Below are 24,475 nucleotides of genomic sequence, written 5' to 3'. Positions count from 1 at the left end.
GACAATGCCCTAGCTCACATTGAAGAACTGCAGCAGCAACCGGTACCTCCCGCTGCACCCCCAGTACCTGAAGGTGGAGAAGAAGATCCGGAAGAAATTGAGAGAGTCTCAGATCTCGACTCCGAGCATGGAGATCCGGAGCCCAATCCTCAGCCAGATTACTCTTCTTCTGGCAGCCAGTCTTCTGTAGGCAATTTCGACGATTTTTAGTTTGTTCAAATCGTCGACTCTCTAGATGTAACTCGTGTAAAGTGTAATGACTTAGGTAGTAAATAGCTTACTTAGACCTTGTGCCATTTGTTGTAATATAAATGGCCTATGTGTGGATCCTTTTAATGTACGATGTTAAGGACAGCCAGAATCTGCGATGTAATATAAGCCTTGTATTTCATCATCTTGTTCTATATCTTTATCTCTGAAATGAGTTGGTTGAATGGAATATGTGAACTACATATCTGAGTGGTGAATCTTCTGAAATTGGGAGTAAGGCTATGTGGTTAATAATGGATATCTCCTTAGTTTCAGATGGTTGGAGCCACGCCCGGAACCCCGGAAGGCTTCCGGGCAGATCAGGCCAGCGGTTCTCAACAACCGTCACCGCCACCTCCAAATCTAGCCGAGGTTATGGCTCAACAAACCGAACTTCTCAATCTGCTGGTACAAGCACAGCAGAACCAACAGCGTCAGCAATCACGAGGAGGTCGTGATGAACCTCAGGTGGCAAACTACTAGGATTTCTTCAGTACCCAGCCCCCACTGTTCAGTAATGTGGAGGAGCCCCTTGATGCCGATGCTTGGCTTCGCACCATTGAATCCAAGTTTGCTCTTCTTACGATTCCATGTGCGGACTCTAGCAAGGCTCACTTCGTTGCCCAACAACTACGTGGAGCTGCCCGTATCTGGTGGGATAACTATTGTGCCATGCAAGCTGATGGTCATGTTATCTCCTTGGAAGAATTTTGGAATGCTTTCCGAGCACACCATATACCTGAAGGACTAATGGAGCGAAAACTGAATGAGTTCTTGGCACTTACCCAAGGCACCCGCACCGTACTAGAATATGCACAGGCTTTTAATCACCTGTGTCAGTATGCAGGCTATCACGCGGATAGTGACACCAAGAAGCAGGACCGTTTCCGTCGGGGCTTGAGCACTAAGCTCAAGGAACGTCTGAACCTTATAAAGGCAAATACCTTTAGCGAGCTGGTTAACATGGCCCTGACTCAGGAGGATTGCATCACAGCACACCGTGCCGAAAAGAAGCGAAGGATTTCCACTAGACCCGCGGGCGTTCAACCTTCGTGGTATCAATTCGTTCAGACTGCACCGCCTAGAGCGCCACAGTGGAATGCTCCATTTGGCAGACTGGTTTTCAGGCCGCCTCAACAACAAGGAGGGTATAGACCACCCGGACCTCCACAACAACCACAACAATCTGGCCCACGGCCAAATGTTCAACAAGTCCAACAAAGAAGCAGCACTTATCGCTGTTTCAATTGCGGGAGTGCAGATCATCTTATCAGAGATTGTCCGCGGCCCAGGAAACCTAATCAAGGGCAGAATTTCAATCAGGGTAATCAGAACAAGGGCAAGAGGCCGACGATACAAGTCCGGCAAGGGCAAGTTAACTTCACCACCCTTGCAGAACTTCCGGATGGAGCCCCCGTCATGTCGGGTATATTCTCTATTCACCATAAACCAGTTGTTACATTATTTGATTCAGGAGCAACTCATAGTTTTATTAGTAACAACTGTGGTACCCGAATAGGACTTGATCTTTGCCCTACCCAGGGGTCATATATGATTTCTACCCCCGGAGGAAAGATCACTTCCAACCAAATGGTTAAAAGTGTGCCAATCCAGTTAGGCAGTAAATTAATCAAAATTGACTTGGTACTGTTAAACCTAGAGGGTATTGATGTCATACTTGGGACAAATTGGATGACAAAACATAGAGTACTACTAGACATCTCTTCCCGAGTTATTGAGATTAATTCACCACATCAAGGAGCCACTACCCTCTATCTGCCTCAGCAGGAGTATCTGCACTCTTGTACTTATGCCATCACAGACATCAAAGTAAAAGATATTCCTGTAGTCTGTGAGTACCCCGATGTCTTTCCAGATGACTTGCCTGGAATGCCACCAGACAGAGACATCGAGTTCATTATCGAACTTCAACCTGGCACCGCTCCTCTATCAAAGAGGCCGTATCGCATGCCTCCAAACGAGTTGGCTGAGTTAAAAATCCAACTCCAAGATCTTCTTGACAAATGTTTCATACGCCCGAGTGCTTCACCTTGGGGTTGTCCTGCTCTCTTTGTAAAAAAGAAGGACAATAGCCTAAGGCTATGTGTTGACTATCGTCCACTCAATGCAGTCACTATCCAAAATAAGTATCATCTTCCCCGCATTGATATCTTATTCGATCAACTAGCTGGAGCTAAAGTCTTTTCCAAGATTGACTTACGCTCTGGTTATCACCAGATTAAAATCAAGCCATGTGACATTCCCAAAACAGCTTTCTCGACCAGATATGGATTATATGAATATCTAGTTATGTCCTTTGGGCTTACTAATGCACCGGCATACTTTATGTATCTCATGAATTCAGTCTTTATGCCGGAACTTGATAAATTCATCTTGGTCTTCATCGATGATATCTTGATATATTCCAAGACTAAAGAAGACCATGCCAATCATATACGTGTCATTCTTCAACGACTACATGATCATCACCTTTACGCCAAATTCTCAAAATGTGAATTCTGGCTGGATAGTGTGAAATTTTTAGGACATACTATCTCCATTGAAGGCTTATCGGTTGATCCAACCAATGTCCAGGAGGTTATGGATTGGAAGCCTCCGACTTCAGTCCATCAAATCCGAAGTTTCCTTGGATTGGTGGGATACTATCGCCGATTCATTCCAGACTTCTCCAAGATAGCTAAACCCATGACTGAGCTACTTAAGAAAGAGGTTAAGTTCCGTTGGGATGACAGGTGTGATGAAGCATTCCACACCTTGAGAAAACTTCTAACAACAGCTCCAGTGCTAGCTCAGCCAGATAATACCCAGCCTTTTGATGTCTAGTGCGATGCTTCTAGAACTAGCCTTGGTTGTGTTCTTATGCAAAAAAACCGGGTCATTGCTTATGCATCCCGAGCACACCGAAATCACGAGCAAAATTACCCAACCCATGATCTTGAATTGGCAGCCGTTATTCATGCTCTCAAGATCTGGAGACATCATCTTATGGGCGCCAAGTGTAATATTTACACTGACCATAAGAGCCTCAAATATATCTTCACTCAAGCTGACCTAAATATGAGGCAAAGGCGTTGGTTAGAACAGATCAAAGACTACGATCTTGAGGTACACTACCATCCTGGCAAGACCAATGTGGTTGCGGATGCACTTAGCCGCAAGGCACATTGTCATTGCTTATCCATAGACACTATCAATAACACTCTCTGCAATCAAATGAGAAAACTCAATCTAGAGATCATCCCTCAAGGTAGTCTAAATCTATTGTCTATCGAATCTACTCTTCAAGATAGAATCATCATGTCGCAATTACATGATGAAGGTATCAAAATTATCAAGTTAAAATTGTCTCAGGGAAAAGCCAAATATAAGTGTTTTCACACTAATCATCAAGAAGTTCTATCATTCAACAATCGAATTGTTGTACCTAAGGATTATCAACTTCGTAAACAAATCCTTGATGAAGCACATCTATCTAAATTCTCTATTCATCTTGGTAGTACCAAAATGTATCAAGATCTTCGACAAAATTTTTGGTGGACCAGAATGAAAAGAGAAATTGCCAAATATGTATCCGAGTGTGATACGTGCCAGAGAGTTAAAGCCAGTCATCTAAAAGTATCTGGTACACTTCAACCACTACCCATTCCGTCATGGAAGTGGGAAGACATTAGTATGGATTTCATTGTCGGTCTTCCCAACACATCCCAAAAACATGATTCCATATGGGTGATCATCGATAGACTTACCAAAACCGCTCACTTCTTTACGGTACATACCACTTATTCTGCTAAGAAGTATGCCGAAGTCTATCTTGATCAAATTGTTCGGTTGCATGGTGTCCCTAAGACCATCATTTCTGATTGAGGAGCCCAATTCATTGCACGCTTCTGGGAACAACTGCAGTATGCTCTTGGAACCAAACTTATTCGAAGTTCTGCGTATCATCCCCAGACTGATGGACAGACTGAGCGAGTCAACCAAATCCTTAAAGACATGCTCCGAGCTTGGATTATCCACTATGGTGCAAGCTGGGACAAATGTCTCGCCTTGGCCGAGTTTTCTTACAACAATAGCTATCAATCTAGTCTTCAAATGGCTCCCTTTGAAGCGTTGTACGGCCGAAGGTGTCGAACTCCTTTGAGTTGGTCTGAGACCAGCGAACGCAAAATCTTTGGACCAGATCTGGTTATCGAAGCCGAAGATAAGGTCAAGGTTATTCAAACTAATCTTAAAACAGCCCAGTCTAGACAAAAGAGTTATGCAGATCAAAGAAAGAAACCTCTGTAGTTCCAAGTAGGAGATTTTGTCTATCTCCAAGTATCTCCTACCAAAGGTGTTCAACGTTTCGGCATAAAAGGGAAGTTAGCACCCCGATATGTCGAACACTTCGAACTTCTTGAAATCTGTAGCCCAGTAGCTTACAGAATTCGCCTTCCATCTCAATTGGCTGCCATTCATGATGTCTTCCATATTTCTCAACTCAAGAAATGTATCAAAGTACCTACGGAGAACGTTGAAGCACCCACCATTGAGATTGAACCTGATCTATCCTACACCGAACAACCTACTCAAATCCTGGATACCAAAGAGCGAGTCACCAGAAGGAAGAAGATCAAAATGTATAAAATCTTATGGGATCATCACACCGAAGAAGAAGCAACTTGGGAAACAGAATCCTATCTTCAACGAAACTTCCCAAACTTCATTCAAGCCAATTCCCAAATCTAATCGTCCGATTCTATTCTGCTTCAGAATCTCGGGACGAGATTCTTTTTAGGGGGGAAGGCTGTGACATTCAGGTAATTAGAAATATAGACACTAGATTTCAATGTGAAAAGTATATGCTTGCTATGGTGTATGTGTGTAGTACAAAGAAATAGGGGTATAACTGTAATTTTGTAAAGTATAGGCCCTTTAGGGTCCGTTTGGTTGGGGAGCCAAGTTGAATGGAACGGTTCCATTCCAATTTCTGAGGATGGAGCCGTTCCATTCTACGTTTGGTAAGGAGAACGGAGCCGTTCCATTTTTTGTTTGGTTGGAGAGTGCGCTAGAGTAGAACCGTTCCATTCTGTGTTTGGTTGGAGAGCCAGGTGAGTGTGGTTACCTCCTCCTTTATTGGGGTGAGGTTACCACCATGACATAATATGCAATATAAACTGAGTTTCAACATGACATAATATGCAATATAATTAACTGAGTTTCAACATGACATAATATGCAATATAATTAATTAGAGTTTCAACATAACATAATAAATCATGACATACATGAGTTCAAATCAATCAAAATAACACATACATGAGTTCAAATCAACCGAAATAACACATACATGAGTTCAAATCAACCGAAATAACACATACATGAGTTCAAATCAACCGAAATAACACATACATGAGTTCAAATCAACCGAAATAACACATACATGAGTTCAAATCAACCGAAATAACACTAACCATGACCCATAAGCTAGAAGTTCTCAGTAACGAAACTCGAAAACCACGATAGCTTCCAATCGGACGGTAGATTCACAAAAGCATGGGCATCATTAGGATGCCTAACCAAGTACTGATAGTATCGAGTCTTGTGGTGAAGCTCAAAACCTGGGAGACTGTCTGGCTTCGAACAAACCATCTGGTAAAGCATTGCTTGCTTGCGCTATTGCCTTTGCTAGCGTTTGGCTGCCACACTGAAATGCTTCAACCAAGCAATCAATCTTTCTCCCGGTATCATCAATAGTCTTGGCTCTCTTAGCTGGTCTAGCTGATGAAGATATATCATCATTGACAACTCTTTTACCAATACCATGGTTCAGCCCATCATTTTCTGCAGTGGCATCACCCCCATGGCTCACACCTTCACTTCTATCAGTCCCAATTGGGTCATTGGAGCTCTTTGCATACTGACCGGTAGCGACGCTATTGCCAAAGATTGTAGCTAGAAAACTATAGTACGGAAGAGGCTTGTTCAAATATTCATCATCAGCTTTATTTTTTGGATCCTAACAGCAAATGCAACACTAATTAAGTACAATATCCAGCATATAGTGATATCAAATACAAAAGGCAAGTGAAATTCGTACCGCCATATGTCCTTTGTAGTGGTCATGATCTAGAGAGACAATGAATTCATCTTCATCCCAAAGAGGCGCACTCAAATTCTTAAGATAGTTGATCCTAGCGTACATCTTTTTCCATATCTTCAAGTGATTACTAACTTGATCACCTGTTCTTGTGAGTTTAAAATGATCATTGAGAGCCTTAGCACAAGCGTTGAGATGAACTTTCTTGAAGCCGGTAGAGGTCTTAGTGCCATCAGCTACAATATTACTAAGAAAGGTGAGCACAAATGTGGATTGAGTTGGAGTCCATTGACATAGTCCACTAGCAGCTTTTGCACCGCTTGCCTCCGTGTCCATCCCCTACATAGTAAATCATGACATCAAATACATTAAATTCAGGAAGATAGTTTGCCAAAGCACATGTCCATATTGCATCAAGTTTGCCAAAGTATATGTCCATATTTCAACGTCTTACAAGTGTACATGTGACACTCACATATTTAGTGTGGTCACATCCTAAACTTTAGTATAATGTTATATGCAAAATGTGGTAAAAGTGTGTTTAAAAATTTAAGTACTAAGGGAAAAGGGTTACTTATATAATTATATTTTAATAAAGGTCCTTTTGTGCTAAATGGGTGAACATGGAGGGTAGAATTCAAAAGTATGAGGGTTGTTCTGCAAAAGTTAAAAACTTGTGTTTAAATCGCAAAAGTAGGAGAAACTACCCTTTGGATATAAATGTGGTGTAATTTTCAAATAGGATTTACGCAAAGTTTAGTAATCTTGCTAAATTTCAAATTACTTGCAAATCCTTAGCTCTTCTATGGATGAACCTTAAAGTAAAGTTGTACATTTTGAAAAACCATACACTTTTGCTTTTGGGCCCATCTCCATTTGAGCACTGGTTTAAAAGTTATTGATGCATTACAGTAGGGTCCCTGCATTTCTCTGAAATTGCAGTTGAGTCCTCCTTCGTCTACCCCTCTCTCCCTCTCCTTTGCTTCTCCTCTGCCGCACGCCGCCGCCACTGCCTGGCCATGTGCGCCGCCCTGCAGTTCTGCGCCGCCTTCCACGCGTCGCCCCACCCCTCTTCCCACCGCCACGCCGCCTCTACTGTCCTCCCCTCGCCGTTCCACGTCGGGCAGTCGATCCCGAGCGGCTGCCACGCCACCCCGTCGAGCACGCCGGCGCCGCCCGCCGCTCTATGCCTGGCCGCGCGACTGCTCTCCCTCCCCTTCACTTCCACCGAGTCTTGTGTCCCTATAAAGCCGAACCGAGCTCCTCCTTTCTGCTGTTCCCTTTCTTCTTCCCCCACGACCACCAACACCGAGCCACTGCCACACTTTCCTCGCCGGAATTCACCGTGACTCCTTCACCCCGCCCAAATCCCCTTGGCCTACCACTTCCCCACCTCCTCCACTAGCCCCCTGACCTAATCCGGTCCAACCCCCAGCCCTCCTTCGCCGGGATTGCGCCCACCCCGAGCCGCCTCTCACCGGAGCCACCCGAAGACCACCTCACCGTCGACAGCATCCCTCCGCCACTTCCTCGGCCAATCCAAGTACGGGAATCGCATCCCCAGCTCCCCCTGGTGCTCATGCGTGCTTTAGATCCCCATGTTCACCAGCCCTTCACCGGGAACGGCGACGTGCCGCCACGGCCGCCGCCCCTCCTCGCCGCCGGCAGCGTTCCACCGCCGCCCGTCGAGCACTTTCCCTGCCAAACCACTCCCTAGGATCCGTAGGTCATGCTTGGTCAACCCCTCCCTGCCGGAAAGCTCGCCGCCGGCGAGAACATGCTTGAGCCGATCGGCCGGTCGCCGTCGAGGTCGGGCAGGGGTATATCTGTGAGAAGAAAACTTATTCTAGGGACCCAGGCGCAAAATACCGAAGACCCCCCTAAGTCTTTTGTTATTTTATGTGATTGATGTTGCTGTCTTGTAAAATTCGTAGAAAACTGTGGAAAAATCCAAAAATTGCAAAACTAATTTTGTTGGAAACTAGATTTCAAACCCTACAACTTTTATTAATGAAGTTTAGTTTGAAACTAAATATTTTTGAATCTATTTTAAATTTAAGGTTAAAAGGTATTTTGTACGTAACTTCTACATATTAGCTTTGTTTCTTATGATTCTTGGTATGTAACTTTTATAGGTCATGTGTGAACTTGTGTTAAAGTTTAAACCTAGCACTGTTCTATAGTTTAACTTCTTTTGAATTTAGATAATTCAAATTTGAGATGATTTGAAATTAACTAAGCATGTTCCTTAGGCTTAATTAGTTAGATCTTTTTGTCATAATCTAATGTGTTGATAATTAGTCTATAATTAAATTTTCAAGACTCTATAATTCTATTTACCTCAATTTTGATTTTTAAACTTGAAATTTGAATTCTAAATTCAAATGTTCTATTTCCTGTTTTCAATAAATCCAATACTTTAATCATGACTTAAATATGAATAATAAATCAAGACTAAACCCCCTTTGTTTCATGATTTCATGTGTGTTGACTTTTTGGATTGCAACTTTGTTGTGGCATAAGATCTTAAACTCAAACATCATCTCACTTAAATTATTGCATATCATGTAGAATCAACGACGCTCGATGACGGAGACTACGAGTTGGTCTTGGGACAAGACCAAGGGTTTTCTGAAGACCCGATAAACGTCGCCGAGGAACTAATTGAAGCCCCGAACTAAAGTTTGGAGGCCTCTGACACTCCTGCCCCCAACCCCACTCAAGAAGGCAAGCCCCGATGCATATCCCGGTATCTTGATTATTACAACTTCATTATTATATTATATACCTTGCATTACATTTAGGAGTTGAAATGAAACGCTAATTGCATAAGATCTTAGGGATCCTATGTATTGTACCCGAGTCCTTATCGTGTAGACGCTCTGCTAAACAGGGCCAGAAAAAGTCGAGTGATTTCCTATCACTCGCGCGATATAGGAGTTGCTTGTTTACAATTCTACAACCACTATAAGGATGATGGACAGGGTCATGTGCTGTATCATGACCTGAAGGTTTACCTTGTCTGTTTTGTTAAAAGTGGTTAAGGTCGCAGTGTGTGGTAGTGGTGGCTAAGCGTTTGAATGTACTAGGCACATACCGCGAAATATGGTAAAGCGGTAAGCCTAGTACCTGAATGGCCCGGCAAATGGACATGTCTCCAACACTCGACTTTTATTTTATGTTTACACGCACCGACGTGTGGGAGTGCGTTCTGCAAGGCAGACAGGAATACGGGTCATGTAGTCGCGCTACAGACGTATGTCCTGCACAATTGGTGTGCGTATGGTCCTGCAGTCACTTGTGGTGACCCTGATCCATAAACCGGAATATGAGGGAAAAGGTTGCTTCGGAACGATCTTTGGATGTTCCAAGCGTGTGAGTTAGGTTTACCCCTGCAATGTTGAATTCGATTAAGAATCGTCCATTTCTCATGAAGATTGAGACTGCTTATTCCTTCTGCCACATAGAGTAAGAAGTGTAACAAATGATGGAACAATCTTGATGAATGATAAACTCTACCTTGCTTGCTTAGTGTAGGTGCTAACCTAGAATGGATAATCAACTAGAATATGAAAGCTAAAATTTAAGAATAGATCATACTCTTTGTTGCTTTTCAGCTGAAAATAAACCCAGAACCTGTACAATGCCTTCATGAGTCTAGTTACGGGCTAAAGTATACCCAAACCCGGGTAAGCCTTGCTGAGTATTAGAATTGTCACACCCGATTTATAAGAACATAAACCGAGCAGTCATATATGCGCCAGGATCAAGTCACGCATATATACAATAGAATCATCAAGATATCACATCATTTATCTCGAAATAAAAGCATATAAATTATAAATGAATATGTTTATTACAACTGAATCAAGAATCAGTTCAAGGAATGCGGAAGCGTAAAATAAATATATGAAGAATAGGGCGCCACAGGGACGTCGGCTGGGAGACAACGCCTAGAAGTCGTCGAGTCCAGTGATGTAGTCCTCCACGTCGCCTGGTACTGAGCAGCAGTTGAAGATATCCCAGAGAGAACAGAAGAGTAGAGAAAGCAAGTGTGAGTACACAACTTGTACTCAACAAGTATAACATGAGTTATGAGGCTCTAAGGTTAGCTGACTCACTGCATTAGCTTTTAACCTTGTCGGAATTTTATTAAAGCTATTTACTACAAGTGGATGAATTACCCTAACCCAAGTTACATAATAATTAATCAAAATTAATCATGAGATTACTGAAAAACCAAGCCAAACCACCAAAGGTAAACCACAATAATCAGACGGAGGATCTGGGCCGCTCTTAACCGTGAGCACGGTTAGTATACCAGTTTTACACTCTCGAGAGGTTGCACAACTTTACCCACAAGTCGTGAGCTACGCTAGTGGTTCATCACACTTCCTTAGGTGAGATGACTAGCAAGCGCACTACGAGACCGTTACAAAGGATCACGTTAGTAAGGTGTAACCGCTAAGGTTCCTGGATCAGCGATGATGGGGCCCACCTCACGGGGGTACAAGCACACATCACAGACCAAGCCGGAGGAGCAGGGACCATTGAAGCTTACCACCCCTCTTGTCCCGCAGGTAAGTTACTCCCAAACCAAAATGACCTAATTAGTAAGTCAAGACCATCCCATTCCAGTCTTGTGGTTGTGCGGTTGTCCCAGGTTGTCGCTCTATGAACTGGTCCTTATGGAGAGTGGCCAACCAAGCACTAAGTACCGTGCTAGCCCCCTAAACCAAGTTTCTATAAAAACATCTTTTAACGAGACGTGAGCCGTGCCACTCTCAGAATTAAGTTGCATATAACCATTAATCAAATTAATTAAAAAGGACCGAGATGTGTGAGAGCGCAGCACCTAGCACAACTAACCAAAATGCAACCCCAAGGTATTTATATAATGGATAAAAGTGTCTAGAAAATCCTTATAGGCATACAGTATTAAAATGCAGTATGAAATTGTATTTAAAAGTGATAGGATGTTCATGTTATACTTGCCTTCCTCGAACTCTCCCGGCTGCTGCTCCAACTGCTCAGAAGAGGCAACGATCGCGAGAGCGCAAAAACCATCTAAAACGGAGCTAAGACGTGAAATCTAGGGTTAAAGCAAGGTCCAGGGGCTTTTCTGTAGGAAAACAGGAAAACCAGGGGGTTCTGTGCAAAAACTAAGGGCCTAAACCTAATTAAACTATAGACACAGGGGCAAACTTGCTAAAACTCAAGGCTAGGATGGCGGGCACTAATTCCAGGAAGCTCAGGGGCCTAAAAGAGAAAAATAGGACCTATCTGCAAATAGTTTTGAACTACGGGTGGACTACGGGTTGTTTTCTCAAAAGGGTAGGGACTCTTTAGCAAAAGGTTTGGGCTGAAGCGGTATCTCTCAATCTGGGCCCTCGGATCAAACACTAACGGCCCAGATCTAAAGGCTCGCGATCTAATCTCACCCGCGGACTTCGGATCGAACGGCCCAGAAGCAAAGGGGCGCGGGCTGGCGGCGCTGCGACGCCGGCGACAAATTCTGCGGCGGCGCGGCTCGGGGCTCACCGGAGCTTGACGTTCCCATCGCTCCGGTGGCCCAACCTTCACAACTTCAAGCTAGGGAGCATCACCGCGGCTCAGGGGATCGACCTAGGGCTACAACTGGGCCTAGAGGGGCTCGGGCTTCGCGATCCAGGAGCTAGGGCGGGTCCTAGGCTACGACAACTAGCGCATAAACTTCGGGGAAGGGATGTGATGCTCACCAGGGGCTTGCAGAGGCCGGAGCTGCAGCGTAGGCTAAGGTCGACGACGGCCGACGGCGAAGGAGGTCGGGTTCTCGCGGACCGGTGGCTACAGATGGGCTCCGAGGTTCGGGTCGCCCTAGATCGCTTCAGGAGGCTCCTGCGAAGATGACTGAGGGGTCACATTGGCGTGCGGGCCCGGGGAGAGAAGGTCGCCGGAAATGTCGCGGCGGAGCAGAGCTCGGGGAGGAAGAAAAGGAAAGGGGAGGGAGGGCGCTGACGAGTGGGGCCGCTAAGTCAGAGAGAGAAAGGAGGGAGAGTGCGGGCGCGCGGGCGGAGAGAGAGGGCACCGACAAGTGGACCCGGGGCGTCAGCGTGGGAGAGAAGGAGAGGGAGCTCAGCTCAGGCTGGGGAGAACTGGGCCGGGCGCAGCCCACGCAGGGAGGGGAGAGGTGAAAAGAGGCCCAAGAGAGAAAGGGAAGCACTGGGCCGTCGGCTGGGCCGCGGGAAAAGGGAGAAGAGAGGGGCCCGAGAGGAGAAGGGAGAAGGGTTGGGTTGGGCTGGCTGGGCTCTCTTCCCTCTTTCTTCTTCTTTCCTTTTTCTTTTCTATACTCAAACTATTCAAACAAAACTATTTCAATTCAAAAAAATTCGAATTCAAACCCTATAAACTCAACACAAGAAAAACAATGCTCCAGCATGAATGCACAAACATGTTGACCTTATAATAAATTTTATTTTCTTGTGTTATAAAATTACTTTAAATGCAAGATAAATTAGAGAAAGACCTGGAAATTTTATTTGAGCCGAAATAAATTCATTAAAATTGGGAAAATTACATTAGGGTGTTACAAGAATGCTCAGCCTTGCTAGTATCTGTTTCAGGTATAACCTTCGAGAATCCCATGGACAACCCTGCATGGCCAACGTCTGTTCCTTTTGGCTGGTCCGTGGAGTGGGATCCGTCCCCGGCTGGCAGTGACCCTCCTGAGTGACATCAGGCCTTGGGCTGAGCATGGTGTCAACTGTTGCGATGTGTGTAGTCGCGTGTTTATTCTCTTTCTGCTGTGAGCATGGACGAGCTGTTTAGCTTGTCGAGTTAAACATTGTTTGTATAAGTTTTACTTTAAGTTTGAACAAGGTTTGTAATATTATTTGCATATCTGTAAATTAAAAGTTGATGAGCTATACTATGATTGTAAACTCGCCTTCGTGTGAGGTAAACCTGCTTCGATCCTGTTGAACCGTGGTTGTATCAGACGGAGACCCGACAGACCAAAGGATTATTCCATTTGAAGTGCGTTGAGTTAATGTCAGCGGTATAGCGGTCATTAGCGCACTTGAGCCGGAATAATTCAGGCGGTTCTGCCACAGTACATGTGCATACAAATAAAAGATACATGTTCATACGAACAAAAGATACATGTGCACTCAAATAAAAGATTCATGTTGTACATGTCCATACAAGTGAGGCACATTAAAAGAAATACATAACTATCATATATTGTTTGCATGATAGTCTTCCCACATGGCATTTGCAAGTTCCTGCTTGAAGTTAACCATAAAGGCATGCTCTGCTGCTTGTCCATGAGAAGATGTATGATGATTAATGGTAGCCAATTCCTCACTCGCATCAATGATAAAGTCATCACCTCCATCTTGTATAACCCAGTTGTGAATAATACAACAAGCAACCACAATTTCTACTTGTGTAGAGAAGGGAAAGAATGGTGTAGCATCATCAAGAATTTTAAATCTCCTCTTCAACGAACCAAATGCCCGCTCAACAGTGACTCTCAACGATGAGTGCCTATGATTGAATAATTCCTTCTCATTTTGCACAGGATTGTTGCCCCACTCGTTCAAGTGGTACCGAACACCATGAAAAGGGGGCAGAAATCCAGGTTTGGCTCCATATCCGGCATCAACTAGGTAGAACTTGCCTAGCATACAAGGGATATGTATGTAAGCTATACTAGGTATTAAATTTCATAACTAAAATAATGAGCTACACAAGTTTTATTTTACCTTGTGGAACACGAAGACCATTTTCCCTCTCTAAAGCATCCCGTAAGACTAGAGCATCATAGGCTGTCCCCTCCCAACCGGCCAACACAAATGTGAATCGAAGATTAAAATCTACAGCTGCCATGACATTTTGAGTAGGATAACTCTTTCTACCACGAAAGGAAGCCTCCTTGTGTTTAGGAACAGAGGCCCGCACGTGTGTGCCATCTATTGCTCCAATACAATCCTATTATACAATTAGAATGGAAATAATATCAGAAATTACAATCTGAACTCGACCCTTAAAATGAAGGGGAGATAGGCCTCACACCTTAAAGTAAGAATCCCATCTTGGGTTTCCTGCAATTTTAGCTGGAGTTGATGTCGATGGTGGTGTAATGAAGTCGTTTCATAGCTCTCCAATAGCGTTTATTACTTTGTTGAAATACCGACTAACAGTTTCACCGGACCTATCAAAATTGGTGCCAACTAACCTATTTCGAACATTGTGACCTACTGTGTTTAAAAACATTGCAACCTGCTGCTCAACACACAAATGTATGGTGTCTTGCAAAAGGCTCCGGTCCCTAAAAAGCTTACAAAATTGGAAAAAAGATGCTCTATTAAGTCTAAGCATATTGACACCAGTTACATCATTCTTCCATATCTTATTATTCAGATACTCAATTCTCATTCTATCCCTCTCCTCAATTGGAGCATAGGTAATTGGTTCTATAGATTCACGGTGTTTTCTTTGTCTAGTTTGAATAATCATGGCCATCATTGAAAGTAACATATACGCTGCAGCTGTGTAAATGAAAAGTTGCTGCTTCTTATCCATCTAAATTATACAGAAACAAGATAAAATCAATAAATTTTTAAGGCGTAACAAGTAATCACACAAAGCATATATTCAGGAGATGTAACCTTCTACCTTCTGAGGCGTGCACGCTGCCTTCGTTCCTCCAGCCAAATTTCTCCTGCGAGCTGCCAAAATTAGAGACAAAGATCACTGAGCTGCCAAAATCAGAGACAAGTATCACTGACAGATCAAGATAAACAATACAGGGCGAAGCCAGCGGTGCGCGGGGGGGGGGGGGGGGGCTCCAGGCCGCCGCTCAAGCCGTCGCCGGGGGGGGGGGGGTGGGGGGCTCCAGGCCGCCGCACGGCCCAGGCGCAGATCCGCCGCGGGGGTGGGGGTTGCTGTGGGCGACAGATCCGCCCGGGGGTGGGGCTCGCCGGCGCGTGGGGCAGGGGCTGGCACGCGCTCCCTGGCCGCCGGCCGGGGGTGGGGGGGCGGCGCCGCGCGGCGGAGGGGAGGGAGAGGCCGGTCGCTCACCTGCAGAGGGGAGAGGGGCGGGCGGTGATGGGCAGCGGGGCTCGAGCGTGCGTGGAAGGCAAGCGCTCGGGCCGCTCGTTTTTATCGAGCGGTCTCGATCCGGATCTATGGGGTATATTCCCCTGCGGGAGCAACTCCGCTCCACCATTCTTCAACCAAACGCACGTAAAAATGGAACCGCTCCATTCCGTTTGCCCTCATTCCACCAACCAAACACACGATTAGTAATAATTGGGTAAGAATGGGAGATAGCATCAAAACCTAGGAAAAATGTGACACTAGGTGTCAAATTTATATCACCATAGGAAAGAAAGTGCAAAAGATATGTTGAATTCTATGAAAAATGGGTCTTTGTATGAAAACAGGGACCTAGATGTGATTGAAACCAAAAATCATGGGTCCTTTTATGCAAAATAGTTGAAATATAAAAGTAACTTTCAAATTTACTTAGGGCCAAAAGGTAAGAATGCAAGTCATCATGACATCACATGAAAACTTGTAAACATATCCAAAATTACATCAAATCCATCTTGGTAAGGACAAAATTAACTCAAATTCTACTTTTGTTCAAAATTTAACATGTAAAGATATAAGCTTTGGGTTTTTGAACTTGAACCCTAAATCAAAGTTGTAGGGTTTGAAAAACTCTCCAACTTTCATTTTGGCATTTCCTCATTAGACTTCTACATCAGTGGGAAATTTTAGTTTACCAAGAGGTCCCTGAGATTTCTGAAATTTTTAGACAGGCCCCTCGGACCCCCTCCCTCTCTTCTTCTTCCTCGGGCACGTGCTGCCTTGCTCTGCTCCTCCTGCCACCGGCGCAGTGCTTCACCCCTGGCCGCCGCTCTGCCACCGCCGCCGCTCCACCTCCTGCTGGGATGACCCCCACGCATCGTCCTCTCCCTACCCCGGCCCTGTTCCCCTCCCCTGCTTCCCTCCTCCGCATGCGCCACGACTTTCCCGAGCCACCGCCGGCCGCCACATCATCGCCGCCATTGCGAGCTCCTGTTCGCACCCACAGCGCCCCTCCTAGCCTTAACACGCGCTCAACGACCGCTGAGTGATCTTGTTCTCTCATTTCCGCACTGCTTTTCCACGGCATTTCCCTTTCCCGAGCTCATCTCCTCACCGGACTTCCACCGCCCCTTCTGGCCACCGTCGACAGTTGCCGCTACCGTCGCTCCACCCCAATCCAGTATTGCCACAGCACCACAACATCAAACCGGTGCTCTCCAACCCATTCAATTTCATCCTCCCATGCTCAAGCCTTGTCTTCCACAGCGCCGGTCAGCGCGAGCTCCACAGCCGCCCCCTGCTCACCATGGACAGGCCGCCTCAGCCATCCCCGCACCCCGACAACACCTCAGCTAGTCCCCTTTCGACCCCGCGAAGCTCTACAACCACTCAGTTGATCCCCTAGTGCACCACATCAGCTTCCCGATGCTCGCCGGCATTTGACTCCACCGCCACCGTCTCTGCCTCCGCTGGTTGCCCCAATCCCGAAGCTCATGTTCCCAATTGAGTATATCAGTACCTTCCCTATAGCTCACTGGTGCTTACGCGCAGGTTCCTCGCCGGTATTGGCCGCCGGAGCATCGCCGTCGTCGTTGACCCCTCCACCGCTGCTTCGGGCTCCCGTCGAGGTCCCCCTTTCCGGTCACCTCTACCCTCTACACGTGGCCCAATCAAACCGCCCTAAGCCCCTCAAGCTTCCTCTGCCCTCGGACCTCACCGCCGGTGACCCTCCTCGTCGGAACACGGCCGTCTAACCCCTGTTCCCCTTCCTCCTCTGGCCAAGGACCTCGGGATTGAAAGAATCGAAAGCCCAAGGGGCTGCCTGCAAAGCATGTGACTCATGTGAATAGTGCATTAGGGACCCCCTTGTGTTATTTGTGCTGTCAACTTTAAAATTCCATATCAATTCAAGAAAAAATCATAAAAATGCAAAATAAAATTTGTTGAGTTCCTTATTCTAAGGTCTAGAACTTTCCTTATGGGTTGATTTTCAGTTTCTGAGTAATTTGTACTCTAATTTAAATGCCAAGTTTAAGTAGTTGTAAGATAAGAAAAAGCATAGTAATTAACAGAAAAATGGTAAAAATGTGAAACCAATTGTGTTAGTTTTACTTTGACATGTAGTATTTAGGAAAAATAATTAACCTACTGTTTATATAATATTTTTATGATGTATGAATTTAAGTATGAATGAGGCTTAATTGATCTTATGTAATTAATATATGCAGTTTTAAATGTTTAAAAATCATGAAACATTTTGAAATATTAGACTTGAGTAGTATAACCTATACACAAAAATCTAGGATGAAGTCTTGCATATGTATATAGATCTAAATAATACTTATTAAAATTAGCTTTATTATTAATTATCCTTGTAGCACAATTCCTATAGGAATAAAATCTTGATAAGTTGTCAATAACTTGAATATAACTTAATCTATAATTAATAAAAATTTCAACCCAATGCTATAGTAGTTTATTTGGACATGTTGCCTAATGACGCTAACCAAGTTAATATACACCCGATAAATGACTGGCCAGTAGAGAAGTGAATGAAATGTGTAATAAGTAAATTATATTTTCGTTGGATTGCAACTTTATCATGAAATAAAATAAAAGTATATGCATCCCTGAAATTATAACCTTGCATATCATGTAGACTCGACTACTCTCGCCGACGGGGACTACGAACTAATCTCGGAACAAGGAGTGGAATCAGCTGAAGACCCCTGGAACGCCGTCCGAGATCTAACTGAAGCTCCGAACCAAAGTTCGGAAAACTTTGACGTTCCTACCCCCAACCCCACTCAAGAAGGCAAGCCCCAGACATAACCCCTACTTTATTTATACTGCAATCTATATTATTTATACCTATCTATGCATTACGTTCTTAGGAATTGTATGAGAAACCCTAGTTACATTTTCCTAGGAACCAGTGTATTGAATACTAGCACTTGAGTTCGAATAGCCGCTCTACTAATAGGACCGGTAGAAGTCGGGTGATTTCTTGTCACTCGCGCGATATAGGAGTTGCAATGTTTACATTCCTGTAATCACTATAAGGATGACGGACAGGATTTATGTGAGGTATCATGATTGAGATGATACCCCGTCTGTGTTGGTGAATTTGATAAGGTCGCAGTGTGTGGTAGCGGTGGTTAAGCGTTTGAAAGTACTAGCCACATGCCGCGAAATATGGTAAGCGGTAAGCCTAGTAACCAATCGGCCCGAGGAGTGGACATACCTCCCACCACTCGTATTTGGTTTTTCCTGTTACTCGCTTAGACGTGTGGGAATACGTGTTGTAGGGCAACTAGGAGTACGGTCGTGTAGTCGCTCTACAGACGTACGTCCTGCACATTGGATGTGCATATGGTCCTGCAGTCGCTTGTGGTAGATCTGATCCACAAGTCGGAATGAAAGGCAAACGGTTGCTTCGGAACAATCGTTGGATGTTCCAAGCGTGTGAGTTAGGTTTACCCTTGCAAGGCTGAAATTCGATTCAGGAATCATCCGTTTCTCGTAATTATCATAGATGATGTTTGGCTAAAGATTCTACCATGCTTGATTAGTTATAGGTGCTTATCTAGAATGATTAATCACATAGAACTTGAAAGCTAAAATTTGAAATTAAGGATCTACTCTTTGTTGTTTTTCAGCTGAAAACTGTACCCACAACTATTACAGCCTTCATAAGTCTATTTAATATGGCTAAGTATACCATGAACGGGTAAGCCTTGCTGAGTATTAGAATACTCAGTCTTGCTTGTGACTTTTTGTTCAGGTAATCCCCCTGACGACTCTACTCTGCCTATGCCATGGCCTTACCCGCTGCCCGATGGTTGGTTTGTGGAGTGGGACCCGTCCCCGGCCAACATAGATCCTACCGAGTGATATCATGCCAGGGCTAGCATGATATCCGTACTGTCGACGTGTACAGTGCCCGTGTTTTAAACTCCGCTGCCATGACTTGAAACTTAAAACTATTTTGTAATAATTTCCATCAGTTGGGAACTGATGATACTTTAAACACTCATGTAATATATCTGCCTGTGCTGTAAAATGTGATGGCAATTGTATCTTTGGACTCGCCTTCGTGCAAGGTACCTTGTTTGATCCTGCATTCGGTGGTTTATCGGGACGTTACCCGACAGGCCAAGGGATTATACCGTTTGAAGTACGATGGAGCCCTCAAGAGTGGATTCGCGTACTTGAGCCGGTGTAATTCAGGTTGGTTCTGCCACAAGTACGATCCCTTAAAGTCCACCACCTCTAAGATCAGGGTCTCGGTGCGGAAGTTGCCGCAGTTACCGAACATGACCGGCAAGTCTATGTTCCCCAAGGGGTACACCCTCATGCCCAAGATGATACCGAGGAAGGGGAAAACAGAGGTGCAGAGCTTGGACCGTGAAATGCCCATGGTGTTGAGGGTCTCAACATACAAGATGTTGAGGCTGCTGCCCGCGTGTCACACCCTATTTATAAGAACGTAAACCGAGCAATCATATATGCGCCAGGATCAAGTCACGCATATATACAACAGAATCATCAAGATATCACAACACGTATCTCGAAATAAAAGCGTATAAATTATAAATGAATATCTTTAGTACAACTGAATCAAGAATCAGTTCAAGGAATGCGGAAGCGTAAAATAAATACATGCAGGATAGGGCGCCACAGGGACGTCGGCTGGGAGACAACGCCTAGAAATCGTCGAGTCCGCTGATGTAGCCCTCCACGTCGCCTGGTACTGGGAGCAGTCAAAGATATCCCAAAGAGAACAGAAGAGAGGAAGAGGCAAGTGTGAGTACACAACTTGTACTCAGCAAATATAATACAAACTAAGAGGCTCTAAGGTTGGCTGGCTCAACTGCATTAGCTTTTAGTCTTGGCAGAATTTTATTAAAACTATTTACTACAAGTGGATGAGTTACCATAACACGAGTTACGTAATAATTAATCAAATTTAATCAAGAGACCACTGAAAACCAAGCCAAACCACAAAGATAAACCCCACTAATCAGACGGAGGATCTGGGCCGCTCATGACCGTGAAAAACGGCTAGTATACCAGTTTTACACTCTCGAGAGGTTGCACAACTTTACTCACAAGTTGTGAGCCACGCTAGTTGCCCATCATACTTCCTTAGGTGAGATGACTAGCAAGCACACTACGAGACCGTTACAAAGGACACGTTGGTAAGGTGTAACCGCTAAGGTTTCTGGATCAGCAACGATGGGGCCCACCTCACGGCGGTACAAGCACACAGCACAGACCAAGCCGGAGGAGCAGGGACCATTGAAGCTTACCACCCCTCTTGCCCCGCAGGTGAGTTACTCCCAAACCAAAATGACCTAATTAGTAGGTCAAGACCATCCCATTCCAGTCTTGTGGTTGCGCGGTTGTCCCAGGTTGTCGCTCTATGAACCGGTCCTTATGGAGAGTGGCCAACCAAGCACTAAGCACCGTGCTGGCCCCCTAAACCATGTTTCTAATTAAACCATGTTTTAAGGAGACGTGAGCCGCTCAAGCACACAACACAGAGGGCCATTCTCAGAATTAAGTTGCATATAACCATTAATCAAATTAATTAAAAAGGACCGAGGTGTGTATGAGCGCAGCACCTGGCACAACTAACGAAAATGCAACCCAAGGTATTTATATAAAGGATAAAAGTGGCTGGAAAACCCTTATAGGCATACAATATTAAAATGCAGTATGAAATTGTATTTAAAAGTGATAGGATATTCATGTTATACTTGCCTTCCTCAAAGTTCTCCTGCTGCTGCTCAAATTGCTCTGCAGAAAGGGGCTCCTGGTACTGCTCCGGTGGCTCGACGTCTACTCACGATCGCATTGCCATAACATGGTCCACACATACACACATGCACAAACAATAGTAAACTATAAGAAAAATACACCAATATAAGAAAATAGCACACAAAACTAGTCTAGAGCTATTCTACGTGTTACAATCATCGCGTGAGCGCGAGAATCACCTAAAACGGAGCTAAGACGCGAAATCTAGGGCTAAAACAAGGTCCAGGGACTTTTTTGTAAGAAAACAGGAAGTTCTAAGGGGTTCTGGGCAAAAACCGAGGGTCTAAACGTAATTAAAATATAGACACAGGGGTTAACTTGCTAAACTCAAGGCTAGGATGGCGGGCACTAATTCCAGGAAGCTCAGGGGCCTAAAAGATAAAAACAGGACCTGTCTGCAAATATTTTTGAACTACGGGTGGACCGCGGGTTGTTTTCTCAAAAGGGCAGGGACTCTTTAGCAAAAGGACCAGGCCGAACCGGTATCTCTCAATCTGGGCCCTCGGATCAAACACTAACGGCCCAGAAGCAAAGGGGCGCGGGCTGGCGGCGCTGCGACGCCGGCGACAGCTTTCGCGGCGGCGTGGCTCGGGGCTCGCCGGAGCTCGACGTTCCCATCGCTCCGGTGCCCAAACCTTCATGACTTCAGGTCAGGGAACATCGCTGCAGCATAGGGAACTCTCCTAGGGTGAACAGAAGCGGCCAAAATGACCCTAGCGACAGCACGGCGGTGAGGGGCGGCGGACTCGCCGGTGTGCACGTGTTCTAGGCGCTACAAGTTGCCAAAAGCTACGATATCCGGCGCAAAAGGACCAGGGAAAGGAGGGAAAGCTCACCAAGGGCTCTTGGTGGTCGGAGCTGTAGCGGAAGATTGGAACATCCAGGTAGTTAGAAACCTAGATACTAAGTTTGGATGTCTTATATGTATGCATGCTATGGTGTATATAAGTTGTAAAGATAGCTAGGGGTATATTTGTAATTTATAATTTATAAAAGTACTTGAGTGTAATTGGGTAAAATTACTATTAAGTGTCAAATCTAAATGACCATAGAGAAGAAAAGTACAAAAATTAAGTTAAAACCTAAGAAAAAATAGACTTTATATGAAACTAAGGACCTATATGTAATTAACACAAAATATAAGGGTTTACATGTGAAATGATTGAAATATAAAAGTAAAATTCGGAATTGTTTAAGGATTAATGTATAAAAATACAAGTTATCATGACAGTCCAGAAAAATTGTAAACATGCCTAAAATTTGATCAAATTTAGGTGGGCAAAGACAAAGTTAATTTAAATTCCATCTTTGTTTCAAAATGCAATCTAAAAAGCTGTAAACTTTGAGTTTCTAAACCCAGGCCCTAAAGCAATGTTGTAGAGTTTGAAAAACTCTACAACTTTTATTTTGAGCATTTTCTCATTTGACCTGTGTAGCAGTGGGAAATCTTAGTTTACTGAGAGGTCCCTGAACTTTTTGGAAATTGCAAACAAGTCCTACTGACACCTGTTGCTTCTTCTTCCTCTGTCACCGCCGCTTCCCCCTCTGCTCTGCTCCTGCCACCGCCGCTCACCGCCGGCGCCGCACCCCAAGCTCCACCTCCAGCTCTTGCACATGCCCACGCGTCGTCTCCTCCCTGCCCCGACCTCTTTCCTCTCCCCTGCTGCCCTCTCGCGCGCGCGCCACGACTACCCCGAGCCTCCGCCGGCCGCCACCTCCTCGTCGTCGTGGAGAGCTCCCCGCAGCGCCTTAACTCTTGGTCTCTCGCGCGCAACAGCATTACCCTCACCCCTACATCCTGTTCCTCCAGTTCCAGTGCCAATTTCCGAGCGCCCGAACCACATTCCTCCGCCGTCGTCTCCTCTTGCTCCGGCCGCGCACGGCATTCCCGTGGGCACCATCACCAGACCTCCTCCGACCCAATCCATCCTTGTGCAAGCTTCCCCATTGCTTGCTCGTGCTCGACAACCCCCTGTTGCCTCCCAATTTCAACTGGAGCTTCGCCTCCGACGAGCGCCGTCGTCGCCACCTTCGGCCCCACCGTGGGCAGCTCGCTCCGGGCACTCCCGCGCCTCCACAACCCCCTAGCCAGCACCACATCATCCTTGTGAAGCTCCACGACCCATCCGTTGGCTCTATAGTCCAGCACATCGCCCTCCCGAAGCTCGCCGGCTTTCCTCATCGCCGCCGCCGCTACTGTCTCCGTCGATCACCTCGAATCCGACACGTTTGCATCCAATTGGTTGTACCTACACGTTCCCCATGACTTACTGAAGCTCATGCGCAGGTCCCCTGCCGACGTTCACTGCTGGAGCCCCACCGCCGACGGTGACCTCTCCGCCGCCGCCTCGGGCTCTCGTCGGGATCTCTTCTTCCGACCTCCACGACCCTCGACACGGGGTGCAACAGAACCGTCGTGAGCTCCTGCATCCTCTCCTACCCTTGGACCTCGCCGCCGGTGACCTGCCTCACCAGAACACGGCCGTCCTTCCCTTGCTCTGCGTCTGCTTTCAGCTTAAGGACCTCGTGTTAGAAGACTTGAAAGTCCAGGGGGCTATTTGCACACCCTTAGACTCAGACAAATAGTACCCGAAGGACCCCCTTATGTAATTTATGCTGCTAACTTTAAAATTCTATATCAATTTGGAGAAAAATCATAAAAATGTAAACAAAATTTTTTTGGAATCCTTAGTTAAAGATCTACAACTTTACTCAAGAGATAAACTTCAGTTTCTGTATGTTTTGTACTTTAATTTAAATGTTAAGTTTAGTTACTTATGGGCTTAGGAAATGTATAGAAATTGATTGAAAAATGATAAAAATGTGAAATCAGTTGGGTTAATTTTCCTTTAACATGTAGAATTTAAGGAAAATAATTATCCTATCATTTAAGTGATATTTCCTAGTATATGAGTTTAGTTTTAATTAATACATAAGTTAATCTTGTATAATTAATATCATAAATTTAAATGATCTAAAATCATGAAAGTATTTGCTGATGTTGTTCTATAATTGTGTAGTCTTTTTGCTAAATTTACAACCCAAGGTTAGGTGGGAAACAACTAAAACAATTGAACATGTTATTATAAGTACATAATTTAATATCAATATGGAATTCACATAAATAAATAGTACACGCAATAGATGAAATGATTTAATTTAATTATTAGAAACACACCCCAACCTGTTACCCTATGCCACTAGTTAGATAATTAGTGTAATCAA

The 24,475-nt window shown here is 44.9% G+C and overlaps 1 protein-coding gene across 1 annotated transcript; it reads right to left on the bottom strand.

Annotated features, from left to right (window-relative positions):
• Positions 1-13,563: 13,563 nt before the first annotated feature.
• LOC112890368 lies at positions 13,564-19,847 on the bottom strand. The gene is made up of 5 exons (XM_025957270.1): positions 19,678-19,847; positions 15,008-15,090; positions 14,405-14,457; positions 14,095-14,320; positions 13,564-14,009 (listed from the first exon to the last, which is right to left on the bottom strand). The coding sequence occupies exons 1-5, from the start codon at positions 19,845-19,847 to the stop codon at positions 13,564-13,566; spliced, it is 978 nt and encodes a 325-aa protein (XP_025813055.1).
• Positions 19,848-24,475: the final 4,628 nt, after the last annotated feature.

The sequence above is a fragment of the Panicum hallii genome, chromosome 4 (assembly GCF_002211085.1).
Source record: "Panicum hallii strain FIL2 chromosome 4, PHallii_v3.1, whole genome shotgun sequence".
Classification (NCBI taxonomy): domain Eukaryota; kingdom Viridiplantae; phylum Streptophyta; class Magnoliopsida; order Poales; family Poaceae; genus Panicum; species Panicum hallii.
The sequence above is the reverse complement of the archived record's forward strand: the minus strand, read 5'-3'. Positions and strand labels throughout refer to the sequence as shown.

Bases quoted from the DNA above. Each gene is read 5' to 3' on its own strand.
- LOC112890368 (XM_025957270.1), bottom strand. From the start codon at position 19,847: ATGGGCATTTCACGGTCCAAGCTCTGCACCTCTGTTTTCCCCTTCCTC. The intron at 14,321-14,404 runs GTGTGAGGCCTA...ATTGTATAATAG, and splicing joins GATGGGATTCTTACTTTAAG to GATTGTATTGGAGCAATAGA. The intron at 14,010-14,094 runs GTAAAATAAAAC...CTTGTATGCTAG, and splicing joins TGGTCTTCGTGTTCCACAAG to GCAAGTTCTACCTAGTTGAT.